Source organism: Aedes albopictus, chromosome 2 (genome assembly GCF_035046485.1).
Source record: "Aedes albopictus strain Foshan chromosome 2, AalbF5, whole genome shotgun sequence".
Taxonomy (NCBI): Eukaryota; Metazoa; Arthropoda; class Insecta; order Diptera; family Culicidae; genus Aedes; species Aedes albopictus.
In genome coordinates this window covers 471058553-471080983 of record NC_085137.1, presented here as the reverse complement: position 1 = coordinate 471080983, position 22431 = coordinate 471058553, and the positions used below count along the sequence as shown (strand labels likewise).

The 22431-nt window shown below is 40.2% G+C and overlaps 1 protein-coding gene and 1 long non-coding RNA gene across 2 annotated transcripts; both read left to right on the top strand.

The window, feature by feature from the left end:
• Positions 1 to 1903: 1903 nt before the first annotated feature.
• Positions 1904 to 2768, top strand: LOC115265789 (uncharacterized). Its single transcript, XR_003896914.2, has 3 exons — positions 1904 to 2045; positions 2116 to 2356; positions 2748 to 2768. It is a non-coding gene; the product is annotated as an uncharacterized LOC115265789 (long non-coding RNA).
• Positions 2769 to 5395: 2627 nt separating this feature from the next.
• Positions 5396 to 16683, top strand: LOC109406442 (DIS3-like exonuclease 2). Its single transcript, XM_019679535.3, has 4 exons — positions 5396 to 5570; positions 5659 to 6886; positions 13815 to 15965; positions 16028 to 16683. Exons 2-4 carry the CDS (start codon positions 5702 to 5704, stop codon positions 16373 to 16375), a joined length of 3684 nt encoding a protein of 1227 aa, XP_019535080.2. The 5' UTR covers positions 5396 to 5570; positions 5659 to 5701; the 3' UTR covers positions 16376 to 16683.
• The last annotated feature ends 5748 nt before the right edge of the window (positions 16684 to 22431 follow it).

Sequence of the window (22431 nt, the reverse complement as noted above, 5' to 3'; positions counted from 1 at the left end):
CTTGCATGCACCACCGATATAAAACAAAACGCAAAGTCCAAAAATGGCGGTTGCCATTTTTCTAAGTTTTCATGCGTACTATCTACCCATTATTATCTTGAGAAGGGAAACTTCATAATATGGTTAAATTACCCATTATTTGTTATTAGAAAAATACCCATTTTATGACAGCTTAGTACTGCATCCAAAAATGGGTACTAGAAACCCATCTAATGGGTATTCTCAAACTAGCGTGTATGCACATTGGCTGCATTCTGCAACTGATTACCATAATGGATTACCAGCAGGGAGTGCGTTCAATGTTGATCAGCATTTATTTTGTATGACGATCAGCATTTATCAGCATTTGATCACCATTTTATTTTGTATGACGAAAAGCATCTAAACACGAATTTCTCCAAATGAAAAGCGGAAAAGCTTTTACCGAAAACATATTTGGTAGGCACCAATCTGGTCATCATTGTGCACAACCGCTACCAAATATTTTTTCGAGTAATGTGTTCCACTTTGAAAAATACGCCTTTAGATGCTATCGCCATACAATATTTTTGCGATTTACTTTTAGCGATTTTTCGCGCATAGAAGCTAGCGCCACATTGGTCGATGCGAAGAGTAGGAAAACAGCCAAAGCATTTAATGGATCACTAAAATAACTAAAACGGACGCTATGAAATGAAGAGATAGCACCACCGCAGCCTTGTGTGTTTGACGTAACTCGACTGCTGTCACCGTGTTACCAACGGCGTCATGGTCGCGATTTTTTCCACAGTCAAGTTCGCAGATTGTGAACAATCCCCGGTACCCACTTTACGTAATTTATGTTTAGTCCCTTACTATCAGAGCTGTCAGCACCCTCCAGGAAAAATGTGAGACGTGAGACATCTGTGAGACACTGTTAGGTGTGCTGCTGCTCGAGTAGCATATGCACTGTCAGATCAGTGTAACACGCTAAATATAATTTACACAAAATGTGTAAACATATTATTCGAAAAAATATTTGGTAGCGGTTGTGCCTCGGGTTGTGCACAATGATGACCGGTTTGTTGCCTACCAAATATATTTTCGGTAAAAGCTTTTCATTTCGCGAAATTCGAGTTTAGATGCTTTTCGCCATACAAAATAAAATGATTTTACTTCTGCTGACCGACATTGAACGCACTCCCTGCGGGTAATCCATTCCTGCTTCAAGAATCACCGCAGAAAATCCTTTTAGAAGAGTATTTTCTAGAAATTTCCCTACAAGATAAATTTCTAGGAAATAAAGTATTTAAGGAAGAATATGAATGGATTACCCGCAGGGAGTGCGTTCAATGTTGGTCAGCAAGAGTAAAAACATTTTATTTTGTACGGCGAAAAGCATCTAAACTCGAATTTCTCGAAATGAAAAGCTTTTATCGAAAAAATATTTGGTAGGCAACAAACCGGTCATCATGGTGCTCAACCGATTGGCGATTAAAAGTAGAGGTTATGTCGTGAAAATTTGGAAGTTTGAAAGGGAAATACCAGTTCCTCATCGGTTTAATCATTTATTTTTTTGATAAATTTTTCGATAAAATGAATTTTTCTACCCCGATCCCACATTAAATTTCATCTGAAACGACTCAATCACTAAAATACGAAATGGGATTTCACAAAACTTAACCTCACTTTAGGAGGCCAATACCAAATATTTTTTCGAATTTTGTGTTCCACTTCGAGCAATACGCCTTTAGATGCTATTCGCCATACATTTTTTTTGCGATTTACTTTTAGCGATTTTTTCGCGCATACACGCTAAGGTCAGTTTACCTAAAAATAGGTAATCGATTTACCCATATTTGGGTTTTACATTCAAAACCCATAATATGGGTAAAATATACTGAAAAAAACGGTAAAATTTACTCATATTAGCAGTAAAGTCCATTTACCCAAATATGGGTAACTTGGCATTACCCATATTTGGCTGAAAAATAAAAGTGTTCGTCTAAAAACGACTGACTATCAAGTTGGAGCAGCATCCTAGGCAGGAAATTCTTAAGAAAATTGGATTTATTTGATATTAAAAGGTAAGCTAATATAATAAAGAATAATAAATTAACATTCGATTGATTAGCTTTATATTATCTGTCATTTAAGGTCACAATTATGATGGATATCCTTGTAAAAGATCGTGAGCGAGATCGTGAGTTGCAACTTGCAGCGAGGGTTATCTGGTTCCAGAGCCCCCATCTAGCACAAACAATCAAGAGCCTAGGTTCGCTCTACTGGATTACTGGTACCGTCTTCCTTTCAAACCACCGCTTCTGTTTCCCAGAACTCCGTAACCAGATCAAAGATCCTCATAAGCTGAACCATGAACCTAATTCTATTTGCAAAGGTAGGCAATCAATACGAAGAAATGGACTACCCGCTTGGCGCACACCCACAGTTGATCAGCAGGAGTAAATCAATTTTATTTTGTATGGTGAAAAGCATCTAAACTTGAATTACTTGAAATGAAAAGCTTTTACTGAAAAAAATATTTGGTAGGCTTAATAGTAGTCACCATTGTGCACAACCACTACCAAATATTTTTTTGAATAATGTATTCCACTTCGATAAATTTGCCTTTAGATGGTATTCGCCATACAATATTTTTGCGATTTACTTTTAGCGATTTTTCGCGCATAGAAGCTAGCGCCACATTGGTCGATGCGGAGAGTAGTAAAACAGCCGATGTAGTTAATTCATTGATAATTTGGTAATTTCCTTATTATTTACAATTTTAGGTCACAATAATGATTGTTGTTCCCTCCCCCTGGATATTCAATCTTGACGCGATGGGAGGGCTTAACCCATTAGCACTTTAGTGCCAGTTTATTCACCACCGCTTGGACTTCGAGCTACATATATCTGGTTTACGAGTTGAGCGCAAGTGAAGGAATCGGCCGTAAGTGCTAATGGGAACCAAAGGAGTATCCGTTGTGCATTTATCACAAGTTCAAGACAAGTTATAATTCAGCTTGCATAGACCTAATCTTTGTGTTCGTTGAATTTTCTCAAATTTAACAATAATTGTTAAATTTAACGTAACGCAAGAGTGGGTAGGGGAGGTCTCTGCGTTACACTCATCATTCATTACTTGAAATCGAAAGCACATAGGACAGGGCACGCTAGGATAAGTTGACCCTCAGCCTTACAGATTAGATTCATTACAATTAGAAAATTCTGGACTGATTAGGTAAAGATAAAACTGTTGATTATAGGAGTTTATATTTGTATTTCTTATTTTTATGGGTTTTGTGAATTTATAAAAGTTGACAAATAATCATTATCATTTTTATTTTTGACAAAAATCAGTTGACTGAACTTTTCTGTTTTTATATCTTAGACGGTATTATTTCACTGATCAAAAAAGCAGGAATTTAGTAAGGACTTAGGACGGTTGACAATGTACACACTAAGATCAGCTCGGTATTTTTCCCATCTTTTTACTGAGTTCTCAACAGCAGATTTAACTCGGTACGCTCGGTTATTTATTTTGCAGATATTCTGTAAATGAGTTACCGAGCTCTGCTCACAAACTGTCAAAAGTTACTGAAGCACGGTAAATATCGTTACTGGTGAACGGTAAATACGATTACCGAGTGTACCGAAATAAAACTGCTGTTGAAAACTCAGTAAAAAGATGGAAAAAATACTGAACTCAGCGAGGAACTCAGTGAAAAAATTACTGAGCTGGAACATCTGAATCTTAGTGTGTAAAGGGTTACGATGGATATAATATTACTTTGGACTGAGATGATCACAGATATGCAGAAGACAACTAGTGAAATTAGGAACACAATTTGATACATTATTGACTATATTTTGACAAATAGGGTTTGACAAATTTCTTTACAATATCGAATGGAAGCTCAAAAAGTGTTATCTAACACTAATATGAGAGTTATTTGGGGATGATGCTGGTGCTGTCAATGACTAACATCGGTTATTGACACTATTGGTAATCAGCTTGAAATAATTTTCAGAATGTATTATAAAATAATTGAGGATATTATCTGAATATTGTTTGGGGAAGCTGTCAGAAAAACTAGTTGCCCATATCGGCTAAAAACGCTAGCTCTGGTAGCTGTCTTCGAATAATTTTCAGAAATATCAAATGTTTAAAATTAGCTACGACACATTTTTTTTCTTTTTGCTCTTTGTTTATTTCTTAAGAATAGTACTGTGAAGGCGTTAACATAGACATAGACACCCTTTTTTATCTCTGAATGTTGTCCAGTGACCTCGGAGATTTTCGATTATTGAAATATTGTTCAATTATCAAATCATCTTTGGAGCTTCCATTCGATCAAAACACTAGTGCGATGGGAAAAGTTAAAAACAATATTTTTAAAAACTACTACGACCCAATGCTAATTACTACACACTTTGCTCAAGTTGACGACATCGTCTAGTCCATCGTGAGTATTGGTCCTAGTAGGGGGAAAGTTGGGAAAGGGTCCAGGCTTTGCTATCAGCTGTCCTGCAGCTCCACCTGGTCACTCTTCAAAAAAAAAATTGTAGTTATTATACGAGATCGTGAATCACCCATGGAATTGTTGCATCAAGCTTTTGCAGCACATGTCCCCCAGGGACACCCTCAATAATTCTTCCAGTCATCACATGAGCTGCCAGCTCCGGTGAGACCGAAATCGGTTCTAGTGTGAATGAAAACTGCAATCCGCTGAATCAATGTCCCGGGTACGCAATGTCACAACTTCCCTTCAAAGCACAGCTAGTGTTTTCCAGTGCTCCCCAACCAGTTCGAAAATTTTCCTTCACCGATATCAACCGCAGCACGCCTGTGCAATGGATTTATCCTTATTGCCGTCTGGGAGCGCCAATGGGTAGATAAATGCAAATTTCCGGAAGTCAGATTTTTGTAAAGTAGATGTAATTATCAAATAAAGCTAGAAATAAAGTTTATTTTTTGTGAAGAACGAATTGAATATGTTTCCTCTAAATTTTTAAGCGAAAGTTTTTTAAAAAAATAAAACTGAAATTCATTACGCAAATATGGGTACAAATTACCTATATTTTTCGCTAGCATAAGTACCCATATTTGGGTACTGCCCGTTCACCCATAAATGAGTAAAGCCACTTTACCCATAAAATGAGGTTGTGCACTTTTCGGTGATTATGAGTATACTTTACTCATATTTGGGTAAACTGACCTTAGCGTGTAGAAGCTGGCGCCACATTGGTCGATGCGGACGGAGAGTAGGAAAACAGCCAAAGCATTTATTCATTGTGCGAGTGTTACGTCTGTTTGTCTGTGATAACACTATTCCTAACTTTCGGCAAATTCTCATTTTCGACCTGCAGTCCTGTTCCCCAGCGTAGTTCTCAACTTTACGGAGCGTAACGGTGACTGCGTTACTGTTTTGTTGTCGAAAATGACAAAACAAAAAAAGCAAAACATCTGAGGTGCGTGCATTGCGTGCGTGTGTTGGCAAATTTGTGCGATTTAAAATATTTTTTTGTGAAATTTACGCTTTTAGCTATTAGGCAACAAACTATTTATAGTATTTGTATAGAAACAATTCCATCGAATCGAAAATATTCAGGTATTGAAAGTTCGCAATGATTTGCTCAAGAAAAAAACATTTCGCAACATTGTGCGACTGTGCGACTCATTCCTTTGTTTACTTCAAGATACCATCAACGTCTCACCCGCACCAACCAACATCCGCCGACAATGTCCGAAAAGGAGTTTCTGCGCGAGATTAGAGAAGAAATCAAAAGCAGCACATCGAAAATGTTGCAGGAGAGCGATCCGTCATCACCGGAGATGGATCCCCTGAGCGCAAGCGGCGGCGCCGATGGGCCGAGCGCAACCGATCCAACCGAAGTCGATCCGGGTTTCGAATTCGTCGAGCTGGTTCCGTCGGGAGAGGCTGCCGATGAGGCGGGTGTCAAAGGGAAGGATGGTAAAGGCAAGAAAAAAGCCAAAAAGTTGGCGAAGCCGGAAGCTTCTGTTGATGCGACGTCCGAAAAGGGTGCTAAATCAGCGCGGAAGTCAGAGTCGCCTCCCAGTTCGGATGACCTGAAGAAGGAAATTTCGAACAAACTCGAGAAAGTAAAGGAAAAGTTAAAGGCAAAGAAAGAGATTTGCAACAAGTTGGACGGAGGGAAGGATATCGCGCTCGCCAATGGAGAGCCGGAGGACAAAGTGGCCGATGAGGAAGATAGCGAGAGTGCCGCATCGAGCCAAATTAGCTCTAAAAAGAGTTCCAAGGTGAAAGAGATTGCGGTGTCGCAATCAGACCAACAGAAAGAATACGATGCAAAGGCTGCCGCTATAAAGGAAAGAATCAAAGAGATTCAAAACAAAATCAAAACCTTGGACGTGAATGCCGGCGCCGAAAAACCGGCCACATCGGCTAAAGATAAGAAGAAAAAGAAACCGGACGGGGATCCTCCTCTGAAGAAAGCGGACAGCACTTCGACATTGTCGAGCGTTGTCTCCAACGCTCCCCAGCAAGCTGGCAAGGTTTCGAAAAATAAAAAGACGAAGCCAAAGTCAGCGGCGGCAGAAGCTGCAGCAGCACAACCTCAGATGCAACCGCTGCCTCAGCATCTCGTCCGGCCAGACAATTTGCTCCTGTTGACGTTACTCACGCTCGATCCGACCCAACGGGATGATTATCTGATCAAAATTGGCAAAGAGCGTTCGTTGCTCGTTTCTACGACGTCGAAACAGACAGCGACCTCTAAAAAAGCCGCTTCGCAGGTTCACGTGTGTCCGAAGTTGATCGGATTTGCTGCTGAGCTGAAACGGGCCGCATTGGTGCACTGCTATGGGCCACAGATGAACACCGCCAAAATAGGGGACGTTAGCCGGCCGTTTTTGACGGTGCAGAGTGTGCAGGAAATCAAGAAGGTAAGAACCATCTTTGACGTTTAATATTATATATAGGGAAGTATCAGGTATCAGTAGGTCGGCTCCAGAGGCACGTTCTCCTCGAATTGAAGAGAACGCTCCAGACATCGCCATTGAGCACATCCATTGGAGATTATTGGATCGTTCTCATTTCGCCCTATTGCCACCACACAAGACATCCATAGGCCAACATTGGTCGAACAACAGTTGTGTAAATCCTTTTGATATACTTGGGTTTTAGAACCCAAGTTGTACCAAAGGTACGCCGGCATTGCCCGAAGGTCATACAAGCTTTCTTGATTCTGAACTCAATGTGAGGTGTCCAGGAAAGCTTGGAATCAAGAATAACTCCAACGTACTTTACCTGTTCAGTCACATCGATTTCAGAATCAAAGAGACGTAAAGTCGAACGCCATGACGGTTTTGCTTTTCCGTTAAGAGCACAATAGATGTTTTACTCGGATTTATCGAAAAACCATATTGGCGACACCAACCCTCAACTACCTGAAGGGCGCTTTGCATCACCCCGTGCGGCTTCCAATATGGCATCTAAAGGCACGTTGTCAAAGGCACCCTCGATATCTAAGAAAACACCCAAGCAGGATTGCTTTTGAGCAGTGGCGTCGCGTAACCTCACCAAGTATAAATTTTTGAATATTTTGAACAAATTTGCTTATAATAATTAGAAAATGACAAGAAAAGCTGCTTTCACTCATTCCTATTTCGATTTTGATCACACACTTATTTTTGAATTGCCTGTTCCAGTGAAGAGAATTGTCAGACAAAAGTGGCACAAAACAAGCAACAAAGAAGGATCGACGATTACTCTTTCTTTATCCCTACTGGTAACAGATAATGACATGATCTCGATTTTTTTTTGTTGCAGACAAAACGGAAGCTGAATTTGTTGCGTACTTTTCAACTCGTGAATAATCAATTATTGCTAACCCAAAGTCGAAACTGTTTGATGATAGAGCTTCACCAGAGTTGCAGTGTTTACCGACTCGAAGTTACCGTTCGAAAATCGCAATGCAAGGCTTAAAAATCTCTAAACTCGTGGTGTGCGATGTTAATCCCCAAGGGGTTGGTCATTCAGCACACTTCATTTGTGCCGTGATTTTTGAGCGTGTGCCAATATGTGCCTAAACTGTGCCGGTTGTTTTTCAGTGTGTGCCGAAGTGTGCCGAACGTGCCGGAGGTGTGCCGAATGTGCCCAGTGGAATATTTTCTTAGAATGTTTTTGCGCTAATTATAATCCTGTCTATTTTTGGCGAATGTTATTGGTCTAGTCGGTGTTTACCGACAAAATTCCACCCAGAACACTTGTCTAGAATCTGTATGAAGGGATTTTTTGCAATCGTAAGTATAATGACAATTTGATTCCATACCGCAAAGTTGGATTTCTATGTTGTGCCCATGTGTGCCGGATTGTGCCGGCATGTGTGCCGAGATGTGCCGGCATGTGTGCCGGGCACAATGTGCCGAGTGACCAACCCCTTGGTTAATCCCATTATTTTCAAGTTGGGACAAACTGATGTCGCATGGGTTGTTTTGTCGCAACAAATACAGGTTGCGACACTGTCATTATTGTTGCGCGATGGTTGAATTTTGATTCACTGGCCTGTTCGGTACTTTTTTGACGAGATTAGAACAGCAGTACGATCTCGGTAGTTTCGGTAATCGATTTTACTGAGATTCAGTAAAACAACTGTCAAAATCGTATGGAAAAGGTAAACAATGCATTTTTGCTGAACGAGCTCGGTGCTCAGCAGTTCTAATCTCGTCAAAAAATTACCAAACTCGGTAATCAAAATTAAGTGTGTAAATCCCCTGCAATTACAAGTTTTAGGGTCGGTGCACAGGTTAAAAGTGAGGTTACGCGACGCCACTGCTTTTGAGCGAATGCCTTCTCGATATCGTAAACAACTTTGTGTAATAGAGTCACAGTGGACTTTTCAGATTGGTAAGCATGTTGGTTCACATGAAGAGGCACATTGGCCAGATGAACATCACGGATGTGATGATCCACAATGCGTTCTGAAACTCTTTGCTTCTTCATACGACGCACGACACACTTTCGGAATAAACTTCACGGTAATATCCCGCCAAGATTTGGGAATATACCCTGTAGCAAAACTGCAAACAAGTAGGTAGTTGTTTCAAAACAAGTTTGAAATAATCAAATCCTTTCTGAAGCAAAATAGGATAAATCCCATCTGCCCCAGGAGATTTGAAATGAGCAAAGCTATTAAGTACCCACTCAATCGATTCTATAGTTACAATACTCCGAGCCGAGGCCAGGGAATCATAACTACAAGAAAAGACATCAGGTTCATCCGAAGATGTAATATCCACACATCCAGGGAAGTGTGTGCTGAATAAGCATTCCAGAACTTCCTCATCAGAGGAAGTCAGATCGCCATTTGGCAAACGAAGTTCGTTCACTCGGAAATCCTTAGATTTCGCAAGGATTTTGTTTAACCGACTGACTTGACTCAAACTGGAAACATTTGTACAAAGGGTTTTCCAGCCGGATCGTTCAGCAGACCGGAGAGCTTTCCTGTAGGCCTTGTGAGCCGACCTGAAAGCCTCCGAGCCAGCCGAACGTCGTTTGTTCCAACTCTTTCTGCATTGTTTGCTGAGTTTCGCCAGATCAGAGTTCCATGATGGGGTTCCCTTTACGATCATCATAGACCGTAGAGGGCATGGTCGTTGTAGTATCAACAGCATCATCTAAATCACTTGAAGTGTTAATGGATGGTGAGTATTTATAAAATTTGGTCGCCACCAAATCAGTTAAAAGATCCCCGTTTGTTGACTGAGGATTCCTGAAGCGCAATGTTTGTGAAGTAACATTAAAATGTTCAAAAAAGATGTAGCGAAGGTCAGATAAAGATTCTTCATCTGGCACATGCCAATTGGTCAGCTCGTGGCTAATTAGGGAAGTGGAACCATCTCGGCAGGGGTCCTATTTTGGGCACTTTTCCGCTATAACTCAGCCAATTCTGAACCAATTGACACAATTTTTGGAACGCGATGAAATACGTATAGTATCTAGCCGTGTACAAAATTTCAAGTCAATTGGTTTGGAATTGACTGAGTTATAACGAAGAGTGCCCAAAATACCGGTCACTGCCCAAGTGGTTCGCTACCCTATACTAGAGCAAAGCGTTATATCTAACACTTCCTTCTAGCAGATACCATGAAAGCTGGGTGGTTGCCTATGCTACATGGTGGCCACCCAGTCGGGAATTTCTGGAAAACCGGGAAAAGCTCGGGAATTTGAAATCACCGGGAAAAAATCGGGAAAAACCTCGGGAATTGTTGATAGCCACCGGGAATTTCTAACATAGACACTCGGAAAACTTCAAAAATTTATACAGTCTCCAGAAGCAAAAGTACGAGATTCTTAGGGATATGCAATCAAAAACTGTTGAACTAAATAAGATAATAGGTGAACTGGCGTAAAAACCATTCTTGGACATTAACATCTTGTCTTCGAGTAATGGCAATCAAAGTGAATCATAGTGATGTTACCTAACATCACATTTTGAACAATTTCAAAGATATTCTAGAGAACTTTCTGATGGAAAGACTGGCTAAGACAAATATCAATATTTATAGATTCATATGACACTTCTGAATTTCAGGATGTAGATGTTCCAGAAAGCATCAAGCATCGTATTAAGTTTTATAAAACAAAAAAAAATATAACTTAAAGTTAAAAAAAAGTCCTGGTACAATCTCTAAGAGAGTACTTGTGCCTTTGAGCGAAATGTCCTGGAGAAATTCGGGTAGGATGCTCATAAAATTTTTGATTAATTTCTTGAATGAATTGCTCCAAGAAATTCTTGATGTAATGTCAGAGGAAATTCAAATAAAAAAAAATGTAAAAATCTGGATGAGTAACTCTGCTGAAAACATTCTTACAATTTAAAAATAATGAGTGAAAAACATTGAGAATAATATAAGAAAGGATTTTTAGTATCTGGTGGCATTCCTAAAAACACGCCTAGTGTAGATCATAAAAGTATTTCTAATATTTTGTTTAAAAAATTCTGTCGTTTTTCATGAAGTTCTTTGTTGTAGGGTCTTGTACCATTTGGGCAGGTGTACCTATTTTGGGCACTTGCCGTTATAACTACGTCAATTTGAAACCGATTACTTTGAATTTTTGTATGGTATTGGGCACGCACAGTATCTAGCTCAATACAAAAATTCAAATCAATCGGTTTAAAATTGACGTAGTTATAACGTCAAGTGCCCAAAATAGGTACACCTGCCCAAATGGTACAAGACCCTATTCTTTTGTTGAACTGGTGAAAAAAAAAAGTTTGACGAAAAGCGGAGTGAATTGTCGGGAAAATCCCTTTTTGGTAAACTTTTATTTCCGGTGAAATATCTGGTCCAGGAAATTCTAGAGAATTTAGAGAATTCGTAGTTTCTAGTTAAACTTCCAATTGAAATTCTCGCGGGAGTTCCAATGAGTATTCAAAAGCATTTGGAGCAATATAGTTGTATGTTTTATGGAAGAATTCCCGAATAATTGATCTGCCTCTAAATTTTGATGAAAATACGTTCTCAAAAAGTCTTTCAGGAATTCCTGGATAAATTACTGACATATCTAAAAATGTGAGACTTTCATATTGCAATCGCTGATGAAATAACTGAATGCTAGACGATTATCAGACAAAATCTAGGATTTCTTAAACCTCTTAAATTTCCCTAAAATTCACGATTTCAAAAAAAAAACCTGCCTGACTTTCTGCAGTAGAGTAGCCATTTACGCTACCATGAAGTACACTGATTTCGACATAAGATTTTCCTAAAAATTGTTTCCAAAATTCTTTCATGAGTAATCTTTCCAGATATTCCGCCAGAAGTTCATCTAAAATGTTTTTTTTTGGGTATTCTGTTTCGTACAACAAATCCTACAATTATAGTGTTTCTCTAGGAATTTCGACCCCCTATGATTATCCTCTTTATTTTTGTTTTTCTTAAATAACTACATAATAAGTACTAGATGTATTCTTTAAATTTAACGAATTTTAATTGAAGATGTCGTATCCTCAATGCCCATCATTGGATACGAGACAATCAGATCAATCAACACATGACTAGCTAAATATTTAGTAATTTAGTTATAAACTTATTTTCAGGGTCATATGAACACTATGTCAAATCCAAGTATTTGAAAATATTTAATATTATTTCTCTTAAATTGTTTCTTAGTAGGTTACGTTTAATTTTCACTGTAAATCATTATATTTCAGAACCGGGAATTTTTTAAAAAGATACCGGGAAAACCGGGAAAAACTCGAGAATTTTATTTGCCGCTCTGAGTGGCCACCCTGATGTTAAGTAATGCAAGATCTGTACTTCTTAAGTACTCCATCAAACTGGAGCCTCTAAAGTTAATGTCTGAGCTACCCCAGATGATATGGTGAGCATTAGCATCACTGCCAACAATTAGCGGAAGGCCTTTTGAAGTGTAGTATGCGATGACTTGTTTGAAAGCATCCGTAGGGGATGGTTCATCATGCGGTAAATACACCGAACAATAGGCGTATTTCCTGTTGAGGTTTCCAACAGATACATCAATGGACTACCCGCTTGACGCGCAGCCACAGTTGATCAGCAGGAGTAAATCCATTTAATTTTGTATGGCGAAAAGCATCTAAACTTGAATTACTTGAAATAGAAAGCTTTTCCTACAAAAATATTTGGTAGGCATAATAGTGGTTGCCATTGTGCACAACCACTTCCAAATATGTTTTCGATTAATGTATTCCCCTTCGAGAAATGTGCCTTTAGATGCTATTCGCCATACAATATTTTTGCGATTTACTTTTAGCGGTTTTTCGCGCATAGAAGCTAGCGCCACATTGGTCGATACGGAGAGTAGGAAAACAGCCGATGTAGTTAATTCATTGTGACAGCACATACATCTCTGGTGGTCAGTTCAAAGATGAGTGTAGCAACAATTGCGTTGTTGATAAGCACACAGGCCATTTCATGTTCACTGAAAGTAGCAAACACCGGATTCACAAGGTTTCCTAGATAGAAATTCCCCTTACGAAAGTAAGGTTATTGTACCAAGGCCATTTGGGCTGTAATATTTTGCATAAGTCTGTTGGTTGCTGTTCTTTTATGCTGAAGATTGATCTGAGCTATCATAACCGTAGCCACTACCCAAACTAGATAGCTTGATGTATCGTTTGGAAAACGCCAAAGGCTAGGATACACCGTGTAAATCGCATAATGTAAAACGACATAGAATACCGAACCACTTGGGAAGTGGCTGGTATTTTGGGCAGTTTTCCGCTATAACTCAGTCAATTCAAAACTTGAAAATTTGTACACGGCTAGATACTATACTGCCCCCACTCGCATAACTGTCCCATATGGATAGGAATCCCATCAAAGATGGGACTGTTATGCGAGTGGGGGCAGTATAGACCTGCGCTATAAATATCTCACTGCGTTCCAAAAATTGTGTCAATTGGTCCAAAATTGCCTGAGTTATAGCAGAAAATTGTCCAAAATAGCAGCCCTGCTGAGAAGGTAAACATTTAAACTAATCATCAACAACATCTTCATAATCTCGCCTTTATTTAGCCTCAAGTTTGGGACTAAAGAAGGGCAGCTAATAAGCTCTGAGAAACACAAGGTGCACTGCGCTATTGCTCCGGTTAACGCAGTACCTAAGTACAAAATACTGTAGAGGCGCCTTGGTACCCCATAGGCTCCGTTTACGATTTGGTTTTCCTTAGACTTCCCTAATCATTAATTGCTATGCACGTCAAGCACCAATCAACAAATAAGTTGAAAAGATCCACTGGCAACGTAGATAGTGAATGCATCAATTACTTTATGTCTACGAGGTACGACCCCAAATTTCATTATTTTTTACATTCGTTTTTTTCAGGTTCGTGAGGTGCGAACCTTCGAGGAAGAAGTTACCTATCTACTGAATAATGGTAAAACCACGGAAAGGGAAAATTACAAAAAGGAACTTACCCTGGAAAACGTTTCCAAGGCGGAGAAAAACAGTTTCCTTACGGAGCCGAACAAGGCCGCCTTGGCCGAGCTTGTGGAACGTTTGCTCAAAGACGGAGTTGGTTACGTCGTCGAGGGTGTTATTCGCGTCAATCAGAACAACAACGCCCAAGCCTTCGTGGACGACCACACGCGCGATGCGAACATTTTCATCGGTACGGTATTCTTGCGGAAGTGCGCCATGGACGGGGATTACGTGAAGGTGTTTGTGAAACATGGAGATTCCCAGCAGCAGCAGTCGCAGGAAACCGAGAAAGCTGCACCGAATGGTTCCGAAGCTGATAAGAACGAGCTGTTGGCGGACGAGAACGGAGGGGAACGTCTGCAGAACAATAAAGGATTTGTGATTGAGATCCTGGAGAAGCGCCACAGCAGACTGTGCGTGGGAACCTTTATGCCTCCGAATGAGAACTTGTCCCTGGTGCAATATCTGAGGTTCGTTCCACGAGATATGAAAGTCCCGTGTATGAAAGTGTACAAACAGAACTGGCCGGAAGCGATTTTCAAGAATAAATTCGCGGAAATTGAATCGGTTATCTACCAAGCGGAGATAATTGAATGGCAGAATGAAATTCCAATTGCGAACATTATGAAATCGATCGGAAAATGTGGTGATTTGGAAGTGGAAAGCCAAGCCATTCTGGTGGAGTACGATCTGGATGTATCGCCGTATTCCGAGGAGATCTTGAACAGTTTGCCCGGATCGGAGTTCCAAATACCGGCGGAGGAGCTTGCCAAGCGAGAGGATCTCCGAGACGAATGCGTTTTCACTATTGACCCGTTAACGGCGAGGGACTTGGATGATGCATTGAGTTGCAAGATACTGAAGAATGGGAACTACGAGATCGGTGTCCACATTTCGGATGTGTCGTATTTCCTGCGAGAAGCATCCGAACTAGACGAACTGGTGAAGCTTAGGGCCACTTCGATTTACATGGTTGATGGGGTGTACCATATGTTGCCCAAACCGTTGTGTTTCCTTTGCTCGTTGCTTCCGGGTGAAGATAAGCTGGCTTTTTCCGTTTTCTGGGAAATTACTCCGGATGCAAAGGTGCTAAAAACACGATTCGCCAAGACCGTTATTAATTCTTGCACCCAACTGGCTTACGAGCATGCTCAGATTATGTTGGACAAGCCGAACAAAGACTTGAAAACGGAAGACTTTCCGCACATCCGGAACGGCTACTCTCCGAACTACCTCAGCCGGATCGTCAATCAATTACAAACCATTGCCATTCAGCTCAGGGCACGCCGCATGGCCAATGGTAATCTAAAAATAAACCAGCCGAAGTTGTCCTTCTTGTTGGACCCAAACACCGGAAAGCCCATCGATTATTCGGTCTATGAACTGCGCACATCCAACCAAATGATCGAAGATTTCATGCTTCTAGCAAATGCCTCAGTCGCCGAGTTCACACACGCAAAGTTCGAAAAGTTGGCTGTCCTGCGAAACCATTTCGCACCACAGGACTACCAGTTGAAACATCTGGCCAAGCAACTCACCAAACATGGCTACAGTCTCCGATTCGATTCATCCAAGGCGATTGCCGAGTCGTTCGATTCGATAGTCGAAGCCAGTCCGGACCCGATCGCTGCCCGTGCCGTGCTGAACATCATGATCGCAAAGCCCATGACCCGGGCACGGTACTTCTGTTCGGCGTTCGCTTCCGCGCCGGAAGAGTTCCACCATTTTGCTCTGGCCATTCCCATGTACACGCACTTCACCAGCCCCATCCGGCGGTATGCCGATTGTCTGGTGCATCGTGTTCTCGCTGCCGCCCTGGAAGTCGACCAGGTTCCCACGCGATCGTCGGACGAACTGAGCAAGTTGACTGGCATCTGCAACGTCAAAAAGTACAACGCCAAACTGGCCGGAGATGCCAGCTCGCTGTTGTACTTCAAACACTACCTGAAAGAGCGCAAATCGCTCGATGCTGAGGCTGCCGTCCTGGAGATCACTCCGCATCACCTCGAGCTGGTGCTGATTGAGACGGGACACGTCGTGAAAGCTAGTCACAAGGTATGTTGTGCCATTAAATCTTCTAAGCCATTTTCCACCATTAAAATTTAAATCCATTCCAGCAACTGGCTAAATCGGTCGAGATCAAAGTCACCGAGGAAACCAAACCCATCCGGCACTGCATTCTTATCTCCAAGGATAAGAAGTTCCGCCCAACCTCGCTGATGCTGTTCTCCAAGGTTCGAGTTTCGGTCGTTGTTCTGAAGGATGCCCTCGCAATTCGCACCATTCTGCCAGCGACAGTGGCCGCAGAGCGCAATGTGGCCGATGCAACCGTTGCCATGAACGAGAAAGGTACCGTTGCCGAAGCGGAGACGACGGCGGATTCAACGGCGGCCTCTACTTCCAATGCCTCCGATGCAGAGCTAGAGAATGCCGCCAGCAAGACAACGCAGTCAAGTGAATCGTAACGGTATATGCATCCAGGTACTAACAATTATACAAAGGAGACTGACTGATGTAAGTACACTTCGATGTTCAACCTTGTTCCGTTCCGTGTTCCCTTAAGCTGCATTGCATAGCTCTGTGAGGTATGGTAACCTTATATTTTACTACCTAATATTATTTGTTACATTCACACTCACACTTACTTTAATAGTTTTAGTTGGTTAACCATTGCTGTTTATTATTCCTGGGAAACAATTTGATTGTTTGTACTAAAGTTTTCATTTCTTCAATGAAGTGTTTAGTGAAATGAAAATTAACTGTTTTCGTCAAATGGTTGAAGTTAAATTTATTCTTGGAAAGAAAGCCGTATGAATTACTCAATTAGGTACATAGCTTGTCAGTTCGATCTGTTTTCAATAGCCTCTAGTTTATGGGTCAAATGTTGTCACTTGCACTCTCCAAATCTCTAGATCATGTCATATCTGGTCCTTCCATAATCAGGATACCTACCTTTAGCTAGTTTGGGAGGACTTGGTTTTACATAATACGAGGTGTATCTTTGTCAACATCAGCTTCTGAAGCTCAAAGTAGATCCAGTGATGATGTTGATGCACCTTTGCATTTCACGACTCGCACTGTTGTCAGCCGTCAGTATGAATCCAACTACTACTACCTGGAAAATACCTGGAATATCGGGAATCCTCAGGGAATATCTTCTGAAATGCCTCCCAGTATTTCTCACAAGACTCCTTCCGTATTTTTTCAGGCTATTTGTTTTGGTATTCCTTTTTGAATGCCCCCCCCTGGAGATTCTTCCGGATTGCTACCAGATGTCCAAGATTCGAACATTTGTTTCCTTCCGGGATTCTTCTTTGAGAATCTTCCAAGAGTCCTGAAATCCGATCGATTTATCCTGGAATTTTTGCGGAGATCATACTGAATTTCTTCCAGAGGTTTTCCCGGTATCGCTCCCAGTTTCCGTAGGATTTATCCCGAAATCTCCACAAGAGTTTCTCTCAAGATATATCGCAGGCCAGGGTTGCTACAACAGCGCGTATTTTGCGATTTTCCCTCTAGAATTTGGCGCGGATTTTCCCCTAGAATTCAGCCCCGCGCGGATTTGCTGCGGAATTGGTTTTACTGTTACGTCATGCAAATTTTGTTTAGTCTACATGATTTCACTCTGATTTACATCATAGTTGTGTTGTGTGAGATTGCCTTCTTTTTATCTGATGATGATGAACCTAGGCGTGTTAGTGAAATACCTGTAAGTAAAAACAAAATCGGGTTAAGTGCTATTCCTTTGAATTCCACCAATAATTTGCACAGAAACGTATTTCGACCTCAACTGTAAGGTCGTCTTCAGTGTCTTGTACTTGACTTGACACGACAGTCAAAACATAGAATATCTATTGGATTTACAGAAATAAACTAAACTAATTTTTTTCTCATATTATTCTTAAGATCTTTGTGAATGAACTTTCATCTTTTTCCTTTTTTGGGCGAATGCTTCCATCTTAAAAATTCTCAAGTGATTTGTTTCGTAATGCTTGAAAGTTTTCCTCAAATAATTTCTGTAGAAATATCTAAAGAAATTACCAAAGGAAATTCTCGACAGCTTATGACAAAACTATAAACATTTTCAGTTGAATTGTCAGGTAAAGCACTTCTGAATTACTGCAATCCCTTATAGAATTGGATGAAACTCCTCAAGTCCAGAAGAAATTTCTTCTGGTATATTTGGATGGCGGGCTCTGACAGATTTCTTGAAGAACGCTCTGTAGATTGGTACATATAGCGATTTTGCTATTCAAGAAATATTGCTGAAAAAAATATGAAATATAATAAATAAAAGTTCTGGTAAATGGTCTATAAATTGTAGAAAGTTTAGAATAGGGGTAGGCGGGGCATAATGAGCAGCTTAAGCATTTTGCCACCAAATCCAGTAAATTAAGCGCAATCAATGTGTAATTTTGACGTATAATCCTCTTTTGAACCTTAACTGACAAAAACTAATCGTTGAAATTTTGAATATAACTATAAATGTTGCAAAATTTAATGTTTTAAAAACGTATAAAATCGTGGATTTCGTTTTAGAGGTGGGGCATAATGAGCACCTTAGGTGGGGCAGGATGATTAATCCCTGTTTTGTACACAATCAAATGTTAAGTGACTGTTCTTGTCAATGATAAAGCATACCGGCAACAATCAATAAGAATTTGAGGGGATTATGGGATTTAATTTGTAGATTTGTAGAGAAAGGTGGGGTTGCATGGAGTTTACTATTAAGGCATTTTTAAACGGTGATAATTTACAGATATTGATTTTTTAAAGCTAATAAATTGAAAATTAATGATAAAACCTTAATATATGCATCATAACAGAGAAAACCAAAAGTGAAAATGATTAAATGATTTAAAATGATAAAAATTTTCATCAATTTTCCATCAGTTGCTCATTTTGCCCCACCCTACTATCAGCTCTTTAAAGTACATTTTTTTAACAAAATAATTATACCAATATTTTGAAAGTGTTGCAAATACATTTCATTGACCCAGTAAACATCAAGAAATTTGATAGATACCCATTAGTTCTTATTTTGATCCCAAAACCTTATTTTAGGTCAGCTGATTCTTATAATATTTCCCCAGCTGGGCCCAGTACATGACCAGTACATGACCACTTCACGCATTTTGACTATTTTTTTCAAAGCAAACGGCTTTTTTGACAATTGTTTCGTCATCAATTCATTGGATTTGAGGTAATTAAACTACAATCAAGCAATTTGTTTTGAAAATTTGGAAATTTACAGTGAAAATACAAGGTGCTCATTATGCCCCACCTATCCCTATTTAAGATTAGCAGCGTTTATTAACTAATCAACAGTTTTAATGTTCAATACATACCTACGTAACGCAGAAAAATGAAAATTTACGGAACTCGCGGTTTGGCGCGGATTCAAATTTTGCTCGAACGGATTTTTTTCCACGCTTTTCGTAACAACCCTGAGACGTTGTCGTGGAATTTATGTTAGAGTTTCTCTCGAGATTCCTCTTGAAGCCACGATTCCTTCCAGTGTTCCTCTTGGGACTTCTCCATAATTGGCGAAGCTAGGATTTTTTTCTGTAGGGGGACTGGCTTGAGATGACTTTTAAGCGGCATGGTCGCCCGACATGTGAATATGCAAATCGGAATTGCAGTTTTGAGGAATTAAAATGATTGTTTTAGATTTGTTCCTATAGTTTCGTAAACTATACTGCCTCCACTCGCATAACAGTCCCATATTAATAGGAAATTCAGCAAAGATTGGGACTGTTATGCGAGTGGGGGCAGTATATGAGTTTGAGCAACTCTTCCAGACATTTTGTAGTGATTCAATCATGGATTCCTCCAGACATACCTTCGGGAATTTGTCCTGGGATATCTTTAGAGGTTGCTCCAGTGATGTTTTCGCGGTTTCCTTCAGGAATTTCTCCAGAGATCCATTAAGGTATTTCTTCAGAGATCCTTTAAGGTATTACTTCAGATATTTCTTCAGGGGTTTCTCCAGAATTCCGCTAAAGATTGCTCCAATAATACCATTTGGAATTGTACTTTAGGAGTCCATCAGATTATTCCTTCAATACTTTTTTATCCAGGGATTCCTAAAGAAATTCTTCTAAGAACCAGTAATCAGGAATTCTATCTCTTTTAAGATTGCCTATGGATTGCTTCCGGGAGTCCTCATGGGAAGTCTTAAAAAATCCTCCAGGGATTTACCTGGGAATTATTTCTGTGATTCTTTCAAGAACAACTTCCGGGATTATTTTAAAAAAGTTACTACCGTGAATCGCATATCAGTTCCATCTTGTATTGACCGAGGGTCTGATTAAAGTCTACGCTCCATACAAATTTCGAAAATTTAGTATGAACAAAAGTCTACGGAGGGGGAGGGGGGGTCTAAGATTGCCCAAAATGAGTCTACGTAGTTTATGGACAGCGCCTCAGAAATTAATCCTTGAATCTCTTCAGGAATTCGTCCTGGCATTCCTCCGGAAATTCTTTCAGGAATTGTGCCGGGATTCCTCAGGGAATTCGTGCAGGGATTTCTGTTACAATTCCTACAGGGATTCGTCCAAGAATTCTTCTAAGAATTTCTCCAGAGATTCCTCCAGTTATTCCTCTAGAGATACCTCAAGGAATTCCTCTAGAGAATGGGAAGCAATCAGTTTTGCTTATGCTAGAGTGCCGGTAGAGGCGCTTTTCTGATAAATGCGTTAAACGTGATAACAGTGTAAAATAACGGCGAAGGTTGTGCTACGGGATCGTAGACAGCGCTCGTGTTCCACGTGTTTTTCACATATACAGCGGCGCCGCCTAGCACCAATCCACTCGAAACATTATGCACAACACTGGTGGAAAATGCCAGTCAGGAAAAATGTGGTAAACAGCTTGAAATTTGTATGGTGGTGCAATCAATTCTCTATTACTAAAATGAATCCAGAAGAAACGAGAATGATTTTGATTCTAATTTGCAACTTTTTGCCCAAGGGTACAAATCACTGCGATGTGGAACAAGTGCAAGCCAGCGATTTGTCCATACAAGAAAAATGGTTTTACCTCAAATGTGGTGGTGCCATCTCTGATAAAAACAAGCTTTGAATTCCTCATATTCTCCAGGAATGTCTCCAGGAGTGTATTCAGAGATGTCTCCAGAAATTCCTTCAGAGGTTCTTCCTGAATGTTCTCCAGTGATTCTTCAAGAAAATCTTCCAGGGATTTCTCTAGAGATTTCTTATGGAATTTATGCAGGGATTCCTCCAGGAATTGCTCTGGAGATTTCTCAAGGAATTTCTCTAGAGATTCCTCCAGAAATTCTTACAGGCATGTCTCCAGGAATTTCTCCCGGGGCTCCTCTAGGTATTCCTTCAGAAATTACTGCGGCAATTTCTCCAGGAATTCCTCCAGGGATTCCTTCAGAAATTCCAACGGGAATTTATTCAGGAATTATTTAAGGTATTCCTCCAGGATTTCATCTAGGCATTTCCCCAGGGACTCCTTTAGGTTGTCCACCAAGAATATCACTAGAAATTACCCCAGGAATTTCTCCAGAAATTGATTCAGTAATTCCTTCGGAAATTCCTACAGCAATTCCTCCAGGAATTTTTCCAAGAAGTCCTTTAGGGATTCCTTCAAAAAATTTTTCAGGAATTTCTTCAAGAATCCCTTCAGTATTTTTTTCCTGGGATTCCTGCAGGAATTTCAGTGTTTCCTCCAGAAATAACTCCTCCAGGAATTATTTCACGGATTCCTCCTGATATTCCACCATGAATTCCTTCAAGAATTTTCTAGAAATTCCTTAGGAGTTTTTTTTCTTCTAAAATTCCCACAGAGATCCTTCCAATAATTTCTGTAGAAAATTCCCCAAGGATTCCTTCAGGATTTCTCAAGAGGTTTCTTCAGAAATTTCTCCAGGGTTTCCTCTCAGAATTCCTCTAGGAAATCATCCAGGATTTTTTTTTTTGTTTTTATTATCGAGACTTTCAGCCCGAGGCTGGTTCGTCTCCGAAAGGTTATGAGCCAAAACAGATTTCTTCCAGGGGTTGCTCCAGGAATTCATCCAGGTATTTCTGCAGGGATGTTTATAATGTACTTCAAAAAAATTAAGAGGTTTTTTGTGCCTATTTGAAAACGATTTCAACATGTGAATTTGGAAATTATTCGAAGGGGCTTTTCGAAATACTCTCAAAGCAATTTTCGAATTTGGTGGAATGTGTATAATTGTTGAGAAGTAATTTTTACCCTTCCATAAGAAGGGTATAAATACCGCTTGGAAAACCGACTTTCGATCCGAGGCCCGCAGGGGCGAGTCACATATACCAATCAACTCAGCTCGACGAATTGAGCAAATGTCTGTATGTGCGTGTGTGTGTGTGTGTGTATGTATGTTACAAAAAAAAATGTCACTCACGGTTCTCAGCCGTCTGTTGACCGATTTGAGTTCTCTTGGAAGCAAATGAAAGCTACTACATCCTAGTAGAACGCTATTGAATTTTATTTTGATTGGACGTTCGGTTACCGAGATATCTTTCAAAGAGTG